This window comes from Corythoichthys intestinalis, chromosome 10, assembly GCF_030265065.1.
Source record: "Corythoichthys intestinalis isolate RoL2023-P3 chromosome 10, ASM3026506v1, whole genome shotgun sequence".
In the NCBI taxonomy this organism is placed as follows: domain Eukaryota; kingdom Metazoa; phylum Chordata; class Actinopteri; order Syngnathiformes; family Syngnathidae; genus Corythoichthys; species Corythoichthys intestinalis.
Window position 1 is genome coordinate 5,993,338 of NC_080404.1, and position 16,315 is coordinate 6,009,652.

Sequence of the window (16,315 nt, forward strand, 5' to 3'; positions counted from 1 at the left end):
CCACCTTCCTCGAATGCAGCGTGAGAACGAGTGACCGAAGCACTCCTCTTTATTGGGGTCGTATTACGCATCTTTAAAAATAGTCCTGCAAAATGAAATGAATGACGGCATTTTGGTGTGACATTGTTTTGGTCGCATGGGTGTTTTGAAACAGTGATCTGTGTTTTGAATTTATTTGACTATGTTGGATCTGTTCATAGATTTGTATCCTTTTTTTATTGGCACGCTATAATGGTGCCATAGACTCTCGCTAGCTTAGCCACTCTGGAGCCCTGAAACTAACAAATAACTTGCAAACGTAACGGAATTCGTTGAAATCAACTCCACCAACAAACTAAACTCCTGTTAACTCGAGGATTAAGCCTTATGTCCAAAATCCTGAACTTCCGCTTTAAGATGTAGTTAGGGCTATACCATATGTAGATTTGTTGTTCCGCTGTCGATGTCGCCACTTCTTTTGCGTCATTGATGATGAAAAGAGGTGAAAGTAGATGATTTCCTGATATTGCTCGTTGACTGGGCATGCTAGCTTTTCCTGATAGGTAGGGTAAACACTTCCATAACATCAAAATGGAGGACATATTAAAATATATATTTTTTTAAAAATCATGCGGTGTATTTTCATCAACAATAAAGTTTTGCACGGGGTATAGATCATATTTGTGTAACTCAATAATAAAAATACCAATTACAGGTCAAACTTTTTTTGACAAATTATTTAGTTTATTTACAGTACCGTGCTTTTAAATTGCAACGTGCCCAAGAACAAATCTTATTTTGAAACTGTGTTCTGCTGAAATATCCGACACTGTGAAACGTCCTACCAATGTCCAGTCACGCATGCGCACACCCGTTAAAAGCAGCGAGTGATTATTATTATTTTTTTTTATTGTCTTTTTTTTTTTTTTTTCAACTTGTCCATTGCCTCAAAATACATTTAGTGTGTGTTTTCCTCTGATAGCTTTTAAGCAATGAGTTTTTTGGTGGTAGCTTTAAAGCAGAATGTTTATCTGTTGACCACATTAGTCATGTAGTGTATGTTGGGTTTGCTTTTGTGATGTCACCTCAGTGTCTTGAGTGTTCTGCTGAACATTTGCAAGCCTTTTCTTTGTTTACATGGATGGCACTCACCAAACTTAATTGGTTATTTAAATCCGCCCACATGTTGACAGTAAAACGTGGCTCGTATTGTGTTTACTTATCACTAAAATTAAAGGATTAAGATGTAATTCGCGAAACGTGTCCTCCATTTGTTCGAACCTTATCATCAACTCATTGGCTGCCATTGACACTGCCAGACGTCCAATCCATTTGTTCTGGGAGGGTTGACGGTGTTCATTCACGACCACCCTCTCAGTTTAAATGAAAGGACGCCTACGAGTGATACACGGTACGAATGTAAGTTCACAGGAGCCATATGATTGGACTTCAATCACCATCATTAGCCCCGTTTACATGCTGACTTTTATTCATACCGATTCAAATCATTCCGAATGGAAATTTCACATCAGCTGTTTACATGTTACTTCATCCATTCCGATCCAGCGTTTACATGTGTCTGCCTTTATTCCGAAAGGACGTTTGACAACTGCCGTCTGACATGCGCAGATTAATCAAAACAAAGCGTCACGTTGCAAAACATGGAGATCGATCGTCAGATCAGCTGCTGTTTTAACTTTTCGAGTGGAAACAAAACTTCAGAATGACACGCCGTTCATTTAAAAAGTTGTGTGGGTGCGCTGTGCGTGTGCTTGGAAGCCATGTTGCAAGTGACGTTACTTACGTCACCAAGTGACGTCACCACGTCAGTACGGAGCATGTGCAGAAAGAACGCAACCAGACACCATTCCGCTTCCCTGTTTACATGACATAATTTTACTTCTAATCGGTTTGGGAAAAGGAATATTCCACCCCTGTGAATCGGAATGAAATTCCATTCGGTTTGGGCCTGTTCATTCCGAATGAGGTGTTTATATGGAACACATTTATTCGGTTTGAACAAATATTCCGATTGTAATTGGAATATTTGGCTCCATGTAAACGTGGCAAATGGCAGCGAGTGAGTTCACTGTTAAGTTAATGTCTTTTGCATGGCCTTCTGGCCATATATTATTTTCTTTCTTTATTCATGCAACTAAATTTGGAGAGCACAAATCTTGAATCAAAATAATGTGTTTCTGAAATACTGTGCGATATAGACTAGGACTGCAGCTATCGATTATTTCAGCAGTCAATCTATGAACTTGTTAGTTCGAATTATCGAGTAATCGAATTAGGAACATAAAAAAATTAAAATACCTCATTTTAGCCTCAAACAGTATAAAAAAATAAGTAAATGAGGACCTAAGTACAACAAAAGAACAATTGGCTAACTTGCAAAGAAAAAGTCCAGTAGCTTAAATGCTATAAAATGCAAGCGTTTATTTATTTATTTTTTTTTTATTTATTTTTTTTTACAATGCCCATAACAAATCGTTCAAACACATATTCCCACAAAAACTGCTAAATAATACCTATAAACTAAATTACGAATGCATTATAAAAAACATTAGTTCAAACAAAAAAAATACCTTATGTTGGACTTAACAGGGAGCAGCTGGATTCAGCCATATTGAATAAGTTATGCCATATTCACTGTTGCCTAGAGTGCAGTTTATCCACCCAAATCAAAAGTAATAATTGCAAACACTTTTAAAACAAATAATTACAACCCCAGTTTAAACAAATACTCGAAGCAGCAAAATTTAATTCAAAGCTTTTTCCTAATCGAATTACTCGGGTTTATCGATTAATCGTTGCAGCACTAATACATACTATTCGTGTCTTCTTGCTCCACAGTGCTGAAATGTGAGGCTCTGTTCTCCGAGCAGAGAAACCTGGCAATCCAGTTCCACTTGGAGTGTGTGTACTTATGTCTAACCTACTACGAATACCAGACTGCCAAGGAACACATCAAGAAAGCCCAGGAGCTCTCAATGCTTGATATTAACATGACTGGTATGACTTTTCTCTCATGTTTTTTAATCACAACAGCTAGACAACCGCTAACTCTTGTACAATTTCAGGGATTATTGCGGGAGAAAAGATTAAAATCTTTTCGATTCAGTTGGATCATGAATACCGTTCTGTCAATTGGGATCACGATTATTCGATATGATTTTGTTTTTTAACTTGTTGGGACTCGTCTAGTATTTTCTTCAAAGAAAATCTATCTGGTTAGGGTTTTTGTGGTACTGTAAATCCACAATTTTGAATAAATTGTGGCCAAGGTTGGTGAATATTAGTAGTAGACCTGTGGTGCTGCCTATATTAGCTGAGATTAAAGAGCATACGACAGGAGAAAAAAAGTCTTAAATAGCATTATTATGTGAATTAGAATCATATTTTGAGTCGATTCGACTATATACAACAATTTAGCAAAGCGCAGATGAAGAGAAATTAGTCTATTAATCTGCCGGTTAGCCACGCCTACCATTATAGGGCTCTAGCGTCCCCAACAGGTGGATGACGTCGGCGGGAGACTGGGCTCATCCGTTTTACTATTCAGCACATTGAGGGGGAATTATTCAGAACGAGGAAAACGTGACGAAGAGAGCCGCAAAATGTCATTGTTTCAGTCTCTCTACTCCAATATTTTTACAGGATATTCTTTTTATCCAAGTATTTTTCCCCAATAGCTAAATAAATGGCTTGAGAAGGACCAGTCAGCCCGTCGAGGGGGAACTATTCACAACGAGGAAAACGCGACAAAGAGAGCTGCAAAATGTCATTGTGTCTGTCTCTTTACTTCAATATTTTTACAGGATATTCTTTTTATTCAAGTATTTTCCCCAATTGCTAAATGAATGGCATGGTCATGACAAATAACAGTCTTGTGCTAAATGGAATATGAACGTGGTACCCGCGGGTTATTAAAAGTATTAAAAAAGCATTGAATTTAGTTTTCCATTATTAAAGGTAATAAAAGTATTAAAATAGCTGTTGTAAGTCTGGAGTTTTTTTTACCGTGGTCTTAATTTTCAAGAATATCTCAGTGCAACCTAAATTATATCCATGACGAAGTTTTTTTTTTTTTTTTTTTTAATTAAATCAATAACGAAGATGACACATAGAATTTTTACGATGCACTGCACTACACACTATGAAATAACGCTGGAAAAGTTTGTTAAACATAATGTTGGTCAAATCGTGTTTTTTTTCCAGAGGGAGCATTCCCGACTTCGTAACTGCAGCCAATTTAAGCTCATCAAGATTTTAAGAAAGAGGTAAAACCGGGCCTAAAAAATCCAGCCCGACCCGAACTGGTCCGCGGGTATTAAAGCCCGACCCGCGTTTTGTGTGATAACATTTGTGACGATGTCTGCATAAAAGCTTGTCTTGTATAACGAATTCTCAATTGGCAGAAAAAAAACACGCACATTTTCTTAATGTTTAAATAGACTACATATTTTTATTATCATCATATATTTATTTACACAACGAAATAACGCTGGAAAAGTTTGTTAAATATAAATAAACAGATGCGGTTTTGCGGACTCGCAAAGGGGAAGATTAAAAGGGGCGTATAGGCTTGCTCTGGCTCTGAAATGACCATACAGCGCCTTCTTTTTTTAATCCAAATTATTTATTTTATAACAAGTATTCCTTAGTTTATCATTCATGCATCATTAATATATAGTTATTTCAAAAAATTGGCGAGAAAGAACCCTGGCCCGGCCCGACGTAATAATTGACATTTTAATTTTGGTCATGTTTTCAGTTTAATTTGGCTGTTTCCAGCTTGCTCTGTATATAATTGCGACGTTTGTTTACCGCTTTTCCTCTTACTGCGAAGAGGGAGGAAATTATATCGGCCGCCGCTATGATATTTAAGTCATCAGCCATCTGCTGTGACCCGGGAATTTAACGCATGCTTTCACACACACTGCTTCCCATGTCAGTCGACACAGGAAATTGTTTTCACACACAACTGCTGCACGGTTAAGTCCCGCGATATTCCCGTTGTTTTGGAGTATGTGATAGGGGATCAAGTTACATCCGGATACTTCAGGTTGCAGTTTATGGGTCACGCAAAGGCAGTGGACCTGCTTAAACATTTCGGTTTGCCTTTCGAATGAATGTGAATTTCGCCGTTTTAACTCAAGAGTTAGCCATGTTCACTGGGGTCTTGGCAGGTGCACTAGCGGCAAGCCTGTTACAGAAGATGGCTGGTCTGAGTCCTGTTCTCCTCCTCTTTTTGTCCATAATTATTGTGTGCGTGTGTGTGTTTAGAAAAATTCTGACACTTTTTTAATGTTACTTTAAATGTGTTTTAATTGTATCTTCAATATATGTGCATTCTTTTGTCAAAAACACTTAGTAATTGAGGTTAAATTTGATGTTCAGTGCTTTATTTATTTAATATGATTCAATATGATCAAAATTATGGGTGCGAGAAAAGTATTAATTTTCAGTCGAAATGGCATTAAAAAAGGTCTTAAAAGTCTTAAATTTAGATTGATCAATCCTGGGGGGACCCTGATGAAATAATAAAAATGCACTTATTCAGGCCGACATGGCAGAATTACTCCATGCTGGTCAAAACTGTCGACTTCACCTTTACTGTCGCACCTCCCGAACGATATTTTATGACACCTAAATCGGACATACAGTGCCTTGCAAAAGTATTCGGTCCCCTTGAATCTTGCAACCTTTCGCCACATTTCAGGCTTCAAACATAAAGATATGAAATTTAATTTTTTTGTCAAGAATCAACAACAAGTGGGACACAATCGTGAAGTGGAACAACATTTATTGGATAATTTAAACTTTTTTAACAAATAAAAAACTGAAAAGTGGGGCGTGCAATATTATTCGGCCCCTTTACTTTCAGTGCAGCAAACTCACTCCAGAAGTTCAGTGAGGATCTCTGAATGATCCAATGTTGTCCTAAATGACCGATGATGATAAATAGAATCCACCTGTGTGTAATCAAGTCTCCGTATAAATGCACCTGCTCTGTGATAGTCTCAGGGTTCTGTTTAAAGTGCAGAGAGCATTATGAAAACCAAGGAACACACCAGGCAGGTCCGAGATACTGTTGTGGAGAAGTTTAAAGCCGGATTTGGATACAAAAAGATTTCCCAAGCTTTAAACATCTCAAGGAGCATTGTGCTAGCCATCATATTGAAATGGAAGGAGCATCAGACCACTGCAAATCTACCAAGACCCGGCTGTCCTTCCAAACTTTCTTCTCAAACAAGGAGAAAACTGATCAGAGATGCAGCCAAGAGACCCATGATCACTCTGGATGAACTGCAGAGATCTACAGCTGAGGTGGGAGAGTCTGTCCATAGGACAACAATCAGTCGTACACTGCACAAATCTGGCCTTTATGGAAGAGTGGCAAGAAGAAAGCCATTTCTCAAAGATATCCATAAAAAGTCTCGTTTAAAGTTTGCCACAAGCCACCTGGGAGACACACCAAACATGTGGAAGAAGGTGCTCTGGTCAGATGAAACCAAAATTGAACTTTTTGGCCAACAATGCAAATCGATATGTTTGGCGTTAAAGCAACACAGCTCATCACCCTGAACACACCATCCCCACTGTCAAACATGGTGGTGGCAGCATCATGGTTTGGGCCTGCTTTTCTTCAGCAGGGACAGGGAAGATGGTTAAAATTGACGGGAAGATGGATGCAGCCAAATACAGGAACATTCTGGAAGAAAACCTGTTGGTATCTCCACAAGACCTGAGACTGGGACGGAGATTTATCTTCCAACAGGACAATGATCCAAAACATAAAGCCAAATCTACAATGGAATGGTTAAAAAATAAACGTATCCAGGTGTTAGAATGGCCAAGTCAAAGTCCAGACCTGAATCCAATCGAGAATCTGTGGAAAGAGCTGAAGTCTGCTGTTCACAAATACTCTCCATCCAACCTCACTGAGCTCGAGCTGTTTTGCAAGGAAGAATGGGCAAGAATGTCTGTTTCTTGATGTGCAAAACTGATAGAAACATACCCCAAGCGACTTGCAGCTGTAATTGGAGCAAAAGGTAGCGCTACAAAGTATTAACGCAAGGGGGTCGAATAATATTGCACGCCCCACTTTTCAGTTTTTTATTTGTTAAAAAAGTTTAAATTATCCAATAAATTTTGTTCCACTTCACGATTGTGTCCCACTTGTTGTTGATTCTTGACAAAAAATTAAAATTTTATATCTTGATGTTTGAAGCCTGAAATGTGGCGAAAGGTTGCAAGGTTCAAGGGGGCCGAATACTTTTGCAAGGCACTGTATGTCATTTCCCTTCCCCGGCTTCGGAGAATGTAAACAAACCAAGAGGCGTGACAGCTAGCCGACATGCAAACCTGAACCGAGTGATGTTTCAAAGTCTTCGAAGCGGAAAATAACACATAACTAGCCCGGATTATTTGACATGACGACTGGATTGTCGAATGTCTTCGTGGATCGGCAGTTTGCCGATCCACGCTGAGCAATTTACAGCTCGTTCCCTGGAGGAGGGTGGCTGCAGTTGTTGTGCAGCTAATGTGCATGGGGAGAGCTTGTTACATGCCTATCAATGATCAAACGTAAGTAGTCCTTTATTTAAAGAAAGTTTGTAGTGTTTACTTTGTAATTGCTGTATTCGTATTTGACATAATACAAAACAAGATGTTTACTCACTTCCTCGTAAGTCCAATGGTCCCACAGTAGTAGGGCTTGTTTTGGCCAATATCCACGGTGAATGGGAACCTTTTGAAACTCTAAAAAGGCGCACACACCTCTCCCTTATACAGCAAGATTTTTCTGCAGCCGTTTGGCTGGCATGATGCGAAAAATAAACGTATTAATCCGCAAAATCAGCTGAATCCTTAGTCCTCATAACAACAGTAAGGCTGTAGAGTGAAGAGGACGCTTTCATCCGTACACGTCACAGCGCACTCCTCAATGCAAGACCGAAGTCGGAAGTCACTCATTTTCATGGCGCGGGATTCAGAAAACTAAATAAATATAGTGATTGCTTCCACACACATCCAAGCGGTCCATATCATTCAGGAGCATAAATTACCGCGTGTATTATAGAATAAACATGCTTTATCCTGTCACATGCACTTTAAGAGCTCCAAAAGAAGCAGCCTGGCAGTATCGACGACAGAGGACCTAATGAGGATCACTCTGGAGGGGCCAAGTCTAGAAGAGTTTGACCCAGCTCCTGCCGTAGATAGCTGGATGAATTCAGCCAAGCGTGCTCGGCGACTTGACTATAAGAAATGGGACAACGTGTTTTGTCTTATGCCTTGTGCTTGCCGTGTATATATAATAAAAGTGCACTATTAGCTACACCCCCCCAAAAATGTGCTCCTAATTATTTAAATTTGCGAACGTCTGTTCTCCTGATGAAAAAGCTTAGTGTGCAGGTCTAGTCTGCTTGCCTAGATGCTTGATTTTTACACATGTGGCCAGGCTAAGTGATGAGGACACCTCATTCTGATCTGATGTGGTTGGTTTCAATGTCATGTTTATTAGCAAGTGCTGTGGTATGAAAAAGTATGTGAACCTTTTGGAATTTCACACATTTCTGCATTAAATCACCATCAAATGTGATCTGATCTTTGTCAAAATCATTTTAAGTCAAGTGTGTGCCCAATCACTGCTGAGTGGTTTAAAGCTGCCCTGTCCATTATAAAAAACACACCTGGTAAGAAATGTCTTGATGAGAAGCATTGTCTGATGTGCATCATGGCTCGGTCACAAGACTGCGATCAAATCAAAGATTGTTGATTTGTATAAAACTGGAAAAGGATACAAAACAATGTCTAAAAGTCTGGTTGTTCATCAATCGATAGAGAAGTTGTCTCCAAATGGAGAGAGTTTGGCACTGTTGCTTCTCTCCCAAGGAGTGGCTGTCCACCAAAGATGACGCCAAGAGTTCAGTGCAGAATACTCATAAAGGTAAAAAAGAACCGTAGAGTGTCTGCTAAAGACTCACAGAAATCACTGGCCCAGTCCAATATCTCTGTGCACACATCAACTATTTGTAAAACTATGGCCAAGAATGATGTTCATGGGAGGATTCCATGGAGAAAGCCATTGCTGTCAAAAAACAAAACAAAAACATTGTTGCTCATTTAATGTTTGCAAAAAGGCACTTGGACACGCCACAGAAGTTATGGCAAAATATTTAGTGGACTGATAAAACCAAAGTTGAATTATTTGGGAGTAACACACAGCGTCATGTGTGAAGGAAAAATGGAACAGCTCCCCAACATCAAGACCTCATCCCCACCGGGAAGCATGGTGGAGGGAGCATCATGATTTGGGGCTGTCTTTCTACGTCAGGGCCTGGACAACTTCCAATCATTAATGGAAGAATGAATTCAAAAGTTTATCATGTTTTGCGCGAAAACCTGAGGCATCTGTCAGACTGTTTTTTTGTTTTGTTTTTTCCGTTTATTTCAGGCCATGATTCCTTGTCAAAGACTGCAAATATATGCAGCTCATATAATCATGTAACAAAAAAGAGCAGCAAAACTAAGTAACATCGCAAGATCAACTACATGCCTGAAAACGAGTGGGAAGAAGAAAACTTGAAACTAAAAAGAGGATAGATGCTGCAACAAGACAATGATCCAAAACACAGAAGTAAATCAACTTCAGAATAGTTTCAGAAGAACAAAATACACATTCTGGAGTGGCCAAGTCGAAGTCCAGACGTGAACCCCATTGAGATCCTGTGGCATGACCTAAAGACAGTGATTCATGCCAGATATGCCGGAAATCTGACTGAACTACAGCAGTTTTGTTGAGAAGAAAGAGCCAAGATTTAGTCCTGATCGATGTGTCAGACTTATTTGCAGCTATAGGAAGCCTCTGTTTGAAGATATTGCTGCCGGGGGGCACAAAATATTAAATGTGATGGTTCACTTATTTCTCCCCTGTCTGTCATTGTTTTCATACTATCGTAATTAAAATATGAAACCTATAAATGTTTGGGTGGTTTTATTTTAAAAAAGTTTTTTTCATCTGTGTGATTTTGACAAAGATCACATTTGATGGTGATTTTATGCTGAAATGTGAGGAATTCCAAAAGGTTCAGGTTTTCATACCATTGTATTCCAAAACTTAAAATAATCAATTTACTGTAATTTCAAAGAAACAAAAGAGATATGTGTTTGAGCCAGTGAACTAAAACAACAATTAGAATACAGTGAATGACCGACTACGTTATGAGATTCTTGTCAAAAGACATTTGAACCTCATTTAGTAACCCTATGGCATTTTTATGTTTTAATAATTGTTTTGAATGCATCTTTTGAACTGAACTAAAAAATGAGCAACATATTCATTCTTTCATTTATTTTTGCTCATTTAAGGTGCCTTGGGAAAACGTACATATTTCCAACAAAAGTATTTGGCTCAGCTCATTCTTGAAGTCAAGAGAAAGCAGGATCAGGATCAATCGGTTGCAAGTCCATCACCAACTCCGCAAGCTTTACTTCCCAAGGTAAGAAAGACTAGTAGTAGTACAAATCTAGTTATGTTATGAAGTGACACTGTGGGTTTTGGTTTAAAAAAAAATCAGTTTGTACTTGTCTGTCCTCCATAAGGAGTGTGGTTTGTCCTGTCGTAAATTTTTCTTTTAAACTATTAACTGAGGCCTGTAAAATATGACATGCAGCTCTTTGATTGACTGCTATTTCTTTGAAAATTGCACTTTGTCAGACCTTGGGGTGATCTGACTGGGACATTCACCCCTGGGAAGATTGACAACAGTTATAAATGTTTTCCACTTGATAGTAACTCTTCTCCGTTTTGGATAGGAAGACTCTAAATTGTTTTGGAACATTGTTTTGGAAAATCTAATCTCTGTAATGTCATGCACATTGTTAAAGTGAGGTTTTATCGTAACCCTTTAGAGGGTAGATGACTATTATTGGTTTTGGCGTGGTGTGGCTCAGTGGTAGAGTAGTTGTCCCCCAACCCAGAGGTTGTGGGTTCAATTCTCCGCCCTGATGAACTCGTCTGAGTGTCCTTGAGCAAGACAATGAACCCCACGTGGCTCCTGGTGCTGCGTCACCAGTAGGTGGATGGCTAGATAGTGTAAAGAGCGCCTTAAAAGGTGGAAAAGCGCTATATAAAAGTATAACACCATTTACCATTTAATATATATAACAAAAAGACATCACACTTTGCTTGGCGTTCACATACGTGGAGACATCACATTTTGGTTCACATAAGGTCAATAATAATTATATAAATATTTTTTAGAGCTGGGCAATGGTTGCTAATTTTGAATTCATTCAAAAGAATTCATTAGCACGCTTTTATTTTAAATGTACGGCCATAATAATGAAATAATAATCTATTTGAACTCATGCAAGGCCATTAATAGAAAGCCAACCCAGTTAAAAATGATGAACAGTGAAATTAATTGCCATTAATGGCATTCTGGTTAGGAAACGTAGTACAGTGGTACTTCTACATGCGAATTTAATTCGTTCCAGGACTTGGTTTGTATGTCAAGCAGGATTTGAGAGAGAATACATTATGATTTGATGAATTCGTTCCAGAGCCCAAAAACCCTACGCTAAATCCTTAATAAATACTGCAGGTACAATTAGGAATAGCAAAGCAAATTATGAATACAAATCAGAATAATAATAATAAATCAGAACTACCATGGAATGAAAAATTATGTCTGTCTGCATAAAATCACCATCAAATGTGATCTGATCTTTGTCAAAATCACACAAATGTAAAAAGTGTTTGCTTTAACTAAAACCACCCAAACATTTTAGGTTTTCATGTTTTATGAGGATAGCATGCAAAAACTGACAGAAGGGGGAAAAATAAGTAAGTGAACTCTCTGCCTAATGAGACTTAAAGAGCAATTGAAACCATTTAACAAACAATTTAAGTCAGGTGTGTGCCCAGTCACTGATCAGTGGTTTAAAGCTGCTCTGCCCACTATAAAACACACACCTGGTAAGAACTGTCTTAATGAGAAGCATTGTCTGATGTGTATCATGCCTCTGTAAAAACAGCTGTCTGAAGACCTGCGATCAAGGATTGTTGATTTGTATATAAAGCTGGGCAAGGATACAAAACCATCTCTTAAAAGTCTGGATGTTCATCAGTCGACAGTCAGAATAGTTGTCTAGAAATGGAGAGAGTTCGGCACTGTTGCTTCTCTCCCAAGGAGTGGCCGTCCACCAAAGATGACGCCAAAAGTTCAGTGCAGAATACTTGGAGGTAAAAAAGAACGCTAGTGTGTCTGCTTAAGACTTACATAAATCACTGGCACAGTCCAATATCTTTGTGCACACATCAACTAAGGATGTAACCATACTTGGTTTTATTTTGAACCGTTGGATACGGCCTCTTCGATTCAATACGCAAAAACATTCGAGCCAAATGAAAAGCTACCAAACTGTATTTTCCGAATTTAGTTTTGTCGTCTCTCCGGCTAAAATGTCCGGTGTTTGCCTTGGAAAAAAAAAAAAAAAAACTGCCGCTAGCAGCACCCCTCCTCCACTCCTCCCCCAAACTGCCTGAAAGGTGGGAGGTGTGGCGCACGAGGATCATTGCTCGTGAAGAAGGACAGAAAGAGAAGGCGGCTTGCCAGCTTCAATGTTGGACAGATCCTTTATTGGGCAGCATTTTGGGTGAGTTGATATGCTAACCCCACTCGTACATATTTAACAAAGACTGTCTTTATGGATACGTACAACAAAGTCCCCCAATATATTGTTGCCGACTTGTCTGCTACAAACAACTTCGCTCTGACAACAGACAGGTTAAGACCGTGGGTCACAGAGAGCTAACTCACGGTTACATGATGAACAATGAGTGGTAAATTAAGATCGCTGTACTTCAAGCTCGTCCTGTTTATGGAAGTCGATTGTCAAACGCTTGTGTTGTGCAGTAATGAGCAGATGTGACTTCTGTGGCGTTTGTTAACTTTTTTAATGCCTGACAATACTCGCGCGCACACACTAGACATCATGAAATGGGAACCTAGATATGCTACGTTAGACTCCACCCCACCCCCTGCCCCAAAGTCCCATGCCATTGGCTGCATGAGCCCAGAGTGATCATGGGACGCGTAGTCCATATACTGCATCGATGAATTAAAAACCGCCATGACTGAATGGAAGTTAAGCAGGCCAAATCAATCCATACCAATGACTATAGATAATGCTGTAAATATTGTTAAATCAGTACATAACACAGATGGACTCGGACCACTAATAGGATGTTTTGCTCATGTGGTAAACATATCTGCTAAGAGAGCAGTAGCAATGAACAGTGTGCCCCGCCTCACTTTACAAACAGTAAAGATTGTTCTCAGCACTTTTATACAAAATTTCTTCAGATCAGTAAGAAGCACATAGATATTATGCACTATAATCAGGGGTGCACATAAGTGGTCTGCATGCGCGCATGCGTACCGGACATAGACAAACGCGCTGGCCCTCAACGGCTTCCATACGCTTTTGCGTACCAATGGCTGACCATAAGCCTGTCGCAATATGCAATAATTCCATTTATCGCGTGATATATAAATATGAAGGCGGTAATTTTTCCGCTGCGATTTATCGCCTTGCGTGCACATGCGTGCGCGCGTGCGGGAGACGTGCTGTTAAAAGTTCGGATTCCTCGTTACCAACTGCACAAAATGCATCTTCGTTCCAAGTCCGGCAAAAAGTAGCGCCGGAGCCAATCGTTCCCATTATATCCTGTTGTTCAACGTATACCGGCCGCATCAGTGCTCCGGAGTGACTGTGGACAATCTACAGCGCGCCGGTGTCGTTGACGTGTGGGCGCTCCCGTCAGGAGTGACATTTCACGCGGGTGGCTGTTTTTCGGCACAACGCCGGATTTTTACAATGAAGTCCGCCAAAACATTGTTGCTGCTACGAACAACCTCGCTTTGACAATAAAGAGCTGAATGAAATTAAGAGCGCTGTGTCATATGCTGGTGTTGTGTAGTAATGAGCAGACGTGACTTCAGCGGCGCTTGTTAACTTTTTTAATGCGCGCACACACCAGATATGAAATGGCACACTAGATGTGCTACGTCCCATGCCATTGGCTACGTGAGCACAGAGTGATTATGGGTTTCGTAGTCAATATACTACATCGATGAATTCTAAACTGTCATGCCTGAATGGAAGTTAAGAAGGCCAAATCATTCCATACCAGTGACTACAGATAATGTTGCAAATATTGTTATTTCAGTACATGACACAGATGGATTCGGACCACAAATAGGATGTCTTGCTCATGTAGTAAACTTAGCTGTTAAGAAAACTGTAGCAATCAACAGTGTGCCTTGCCTCACTTTACAAACAGTAAAGATTGTTCTCAGCTCTTTTGTACAAACATTTTTCAGATCAGTAAGAAGTAAGCACATACAGTAAATATTATGCACTAAAATACATGTTTATATGATGGCAATTTAATTTTTGCTCGCTAGCCAAAAAAAAAAAAAAAAAAAAAAAAAAAACGAAACAAAAAATTTAATTGTTATTTTTTTTTACAGAGCATTAAATGTATTGAATCGGATCAAAAATCGTACCGAACCGTGACTTAACTGTATCGTTGCATCCCTATGGAACACCATTGCAGAAGCTATGACGGGGAAAAGTTTTCATTTGCCTAAATGCTTAAGTTATTAAGTGCAATTTTTTTTTCTCTCTCTTTTTTTTATTTTTTAACACATTTTATTTATTCTGTGGTGCTGTTGTAATATTGTTGTTCTTTTTTTACTTAAGAGGCATGGTCTATTGTTTTTAGTTGTGATTTCTTAAAAAGTATTTTTGAATTTATCTATGAATGTATACTGTATTCTCACTGTGTTATTGTAAATTGGTTGAAAAAAAATTGGGGGGGCGCAATAATATCGCATGTCGCAATAAATTATGAGAATAATTATCGCACAATAATATTTGTTATCGCGACAGGCCTAGCTGACCACTGTATTTGCGGCGGACACGAGAAAATCACTTCTCAAAATGTCAAAGAGGCGGGCCCCACCGAGTAATTATTTCCGTGTTCCCCCACCCCCGTCAAAAGACAGACAGACGACAGAGACATCACCGGAGCTACCGAAAAAAAGGACTTTTGCTGAAAAGTGGCTGCAGGAGGTACCATGGCTAGAAGCAAATGATGCTCGCACGGAAATGTGGTGCAACATTTGCCGTGAGAATCCCAATGTCACTAATAAGAGCAGCGCATTTTATGTAGGGTCAAAGAATTTTAGCCATCCAAACTTTGAAAAGCACGAAAAAAACAGAGCATGTGGCAAGTAATCAAACTATCGATGTCAGACAGGACCCCACTCGCCCTATGGACAAGTGGCGGAATAAAGTTATTGTAGAACAGCGCCATGCGCTGACAAACGTGTTTTTGCTCGCATTTCACAAAGCTAAACATGCACGTTCCATGAGCTCTTATGAGGAGGACATCCCACTTTTACAAAGGCTTGGAGTTAATGTGAGAGCCGCATATGAATGCCCTTTATTTTGAATTGGTGCTTTTATGTTTATTACTTTACATTTCACTTCAAAGTAATGGCAATTTTGTTGTGCCAGTTGATGTTAATCAAGCGTTAATTGTTTATATAATTAATTAAAGGTAATTGGCTCTAAGTAAAGCTTGTCATAATTTTATCGCATCAGGCGGGTCGGCTCTCAAGCTCAATGAGGACCAAGTCACATCTCCAGGTCCTCCTCTGAGAACCTGGGCAAAAAAATTATGTGCACCCCTGACTATAATGCATATTTATATGACGGGATTGTTATTTTTGCTTGTTATCAAAATAAAAAAAACAAACAAAACACTTGTATTTTTTGTTTCAGAGCATAAAATGTATTGAATCGAAAATCGTGTCCCTCATACCGAAAATTGTACTGAACCGTGACTTACCTGTATCGCTGCATCACTAACATCAACTATATGTAAGATGATGGCCAATTATGGTGTTCATAGGAGGATTCAACGGAGGAAGCCACTGCTGTCTAAAAAACTTTGGCATTCCACAGAAGTTTAGGCAAAATATTTTGTGGACTGATGAAACCTGATGAAGCGTGGTCGAGGGAGCATCTTGATTTGGGGCTGTTTTGCTGCCTCATGGCCTGCACAACTTGCAGTCATTAATGGAAGAATGAATTCAAAAGTTTATCAGGATGTTTTGCAGGACAACCTGAGGCTGTCTGTCAGACAGTTGAAGCTAAAAAGAGGATGCATGCTGCAATAAGACAATAATCCTAAACAAAGAAGTAAATCAACTTCGGAATGGTCTCAGAAGAACAAAATACACGTTCT

General features: G+C 39.3%; 1 protein-coding gene across 2 annotated transcripts in view; it reads left to right on the forward strand.

Moving 5' to 3' along the window:
* The window catches only part of ttc27 (tetratricopeptide repeat domain 27), a 152,173-nt gene that overhangs the window by 64,650 nt on the left and 71,208 nt on the right, over positions 1–16,315 (forward strand). For both annotated transcript variants that reach the window (XR_009064570.1, XM_057847718.1), the window contains exons 6-7: positions 2,839–2,997; positions 10,360–10,490. Coding sequence is in view for 1 of the 2 variants with exons in the window: in XM_057847718.1 (XP_057703701.1) it covers positions 2,839–2,997; positions 10,360–10,490 (290 nt within the window). In the remaining variant the exon portion in view is untranslated. The remainder of the gene's footprint in view (positions 1–2,838; positions 2,998–10,359; positions 10,491–16,315) is intronic.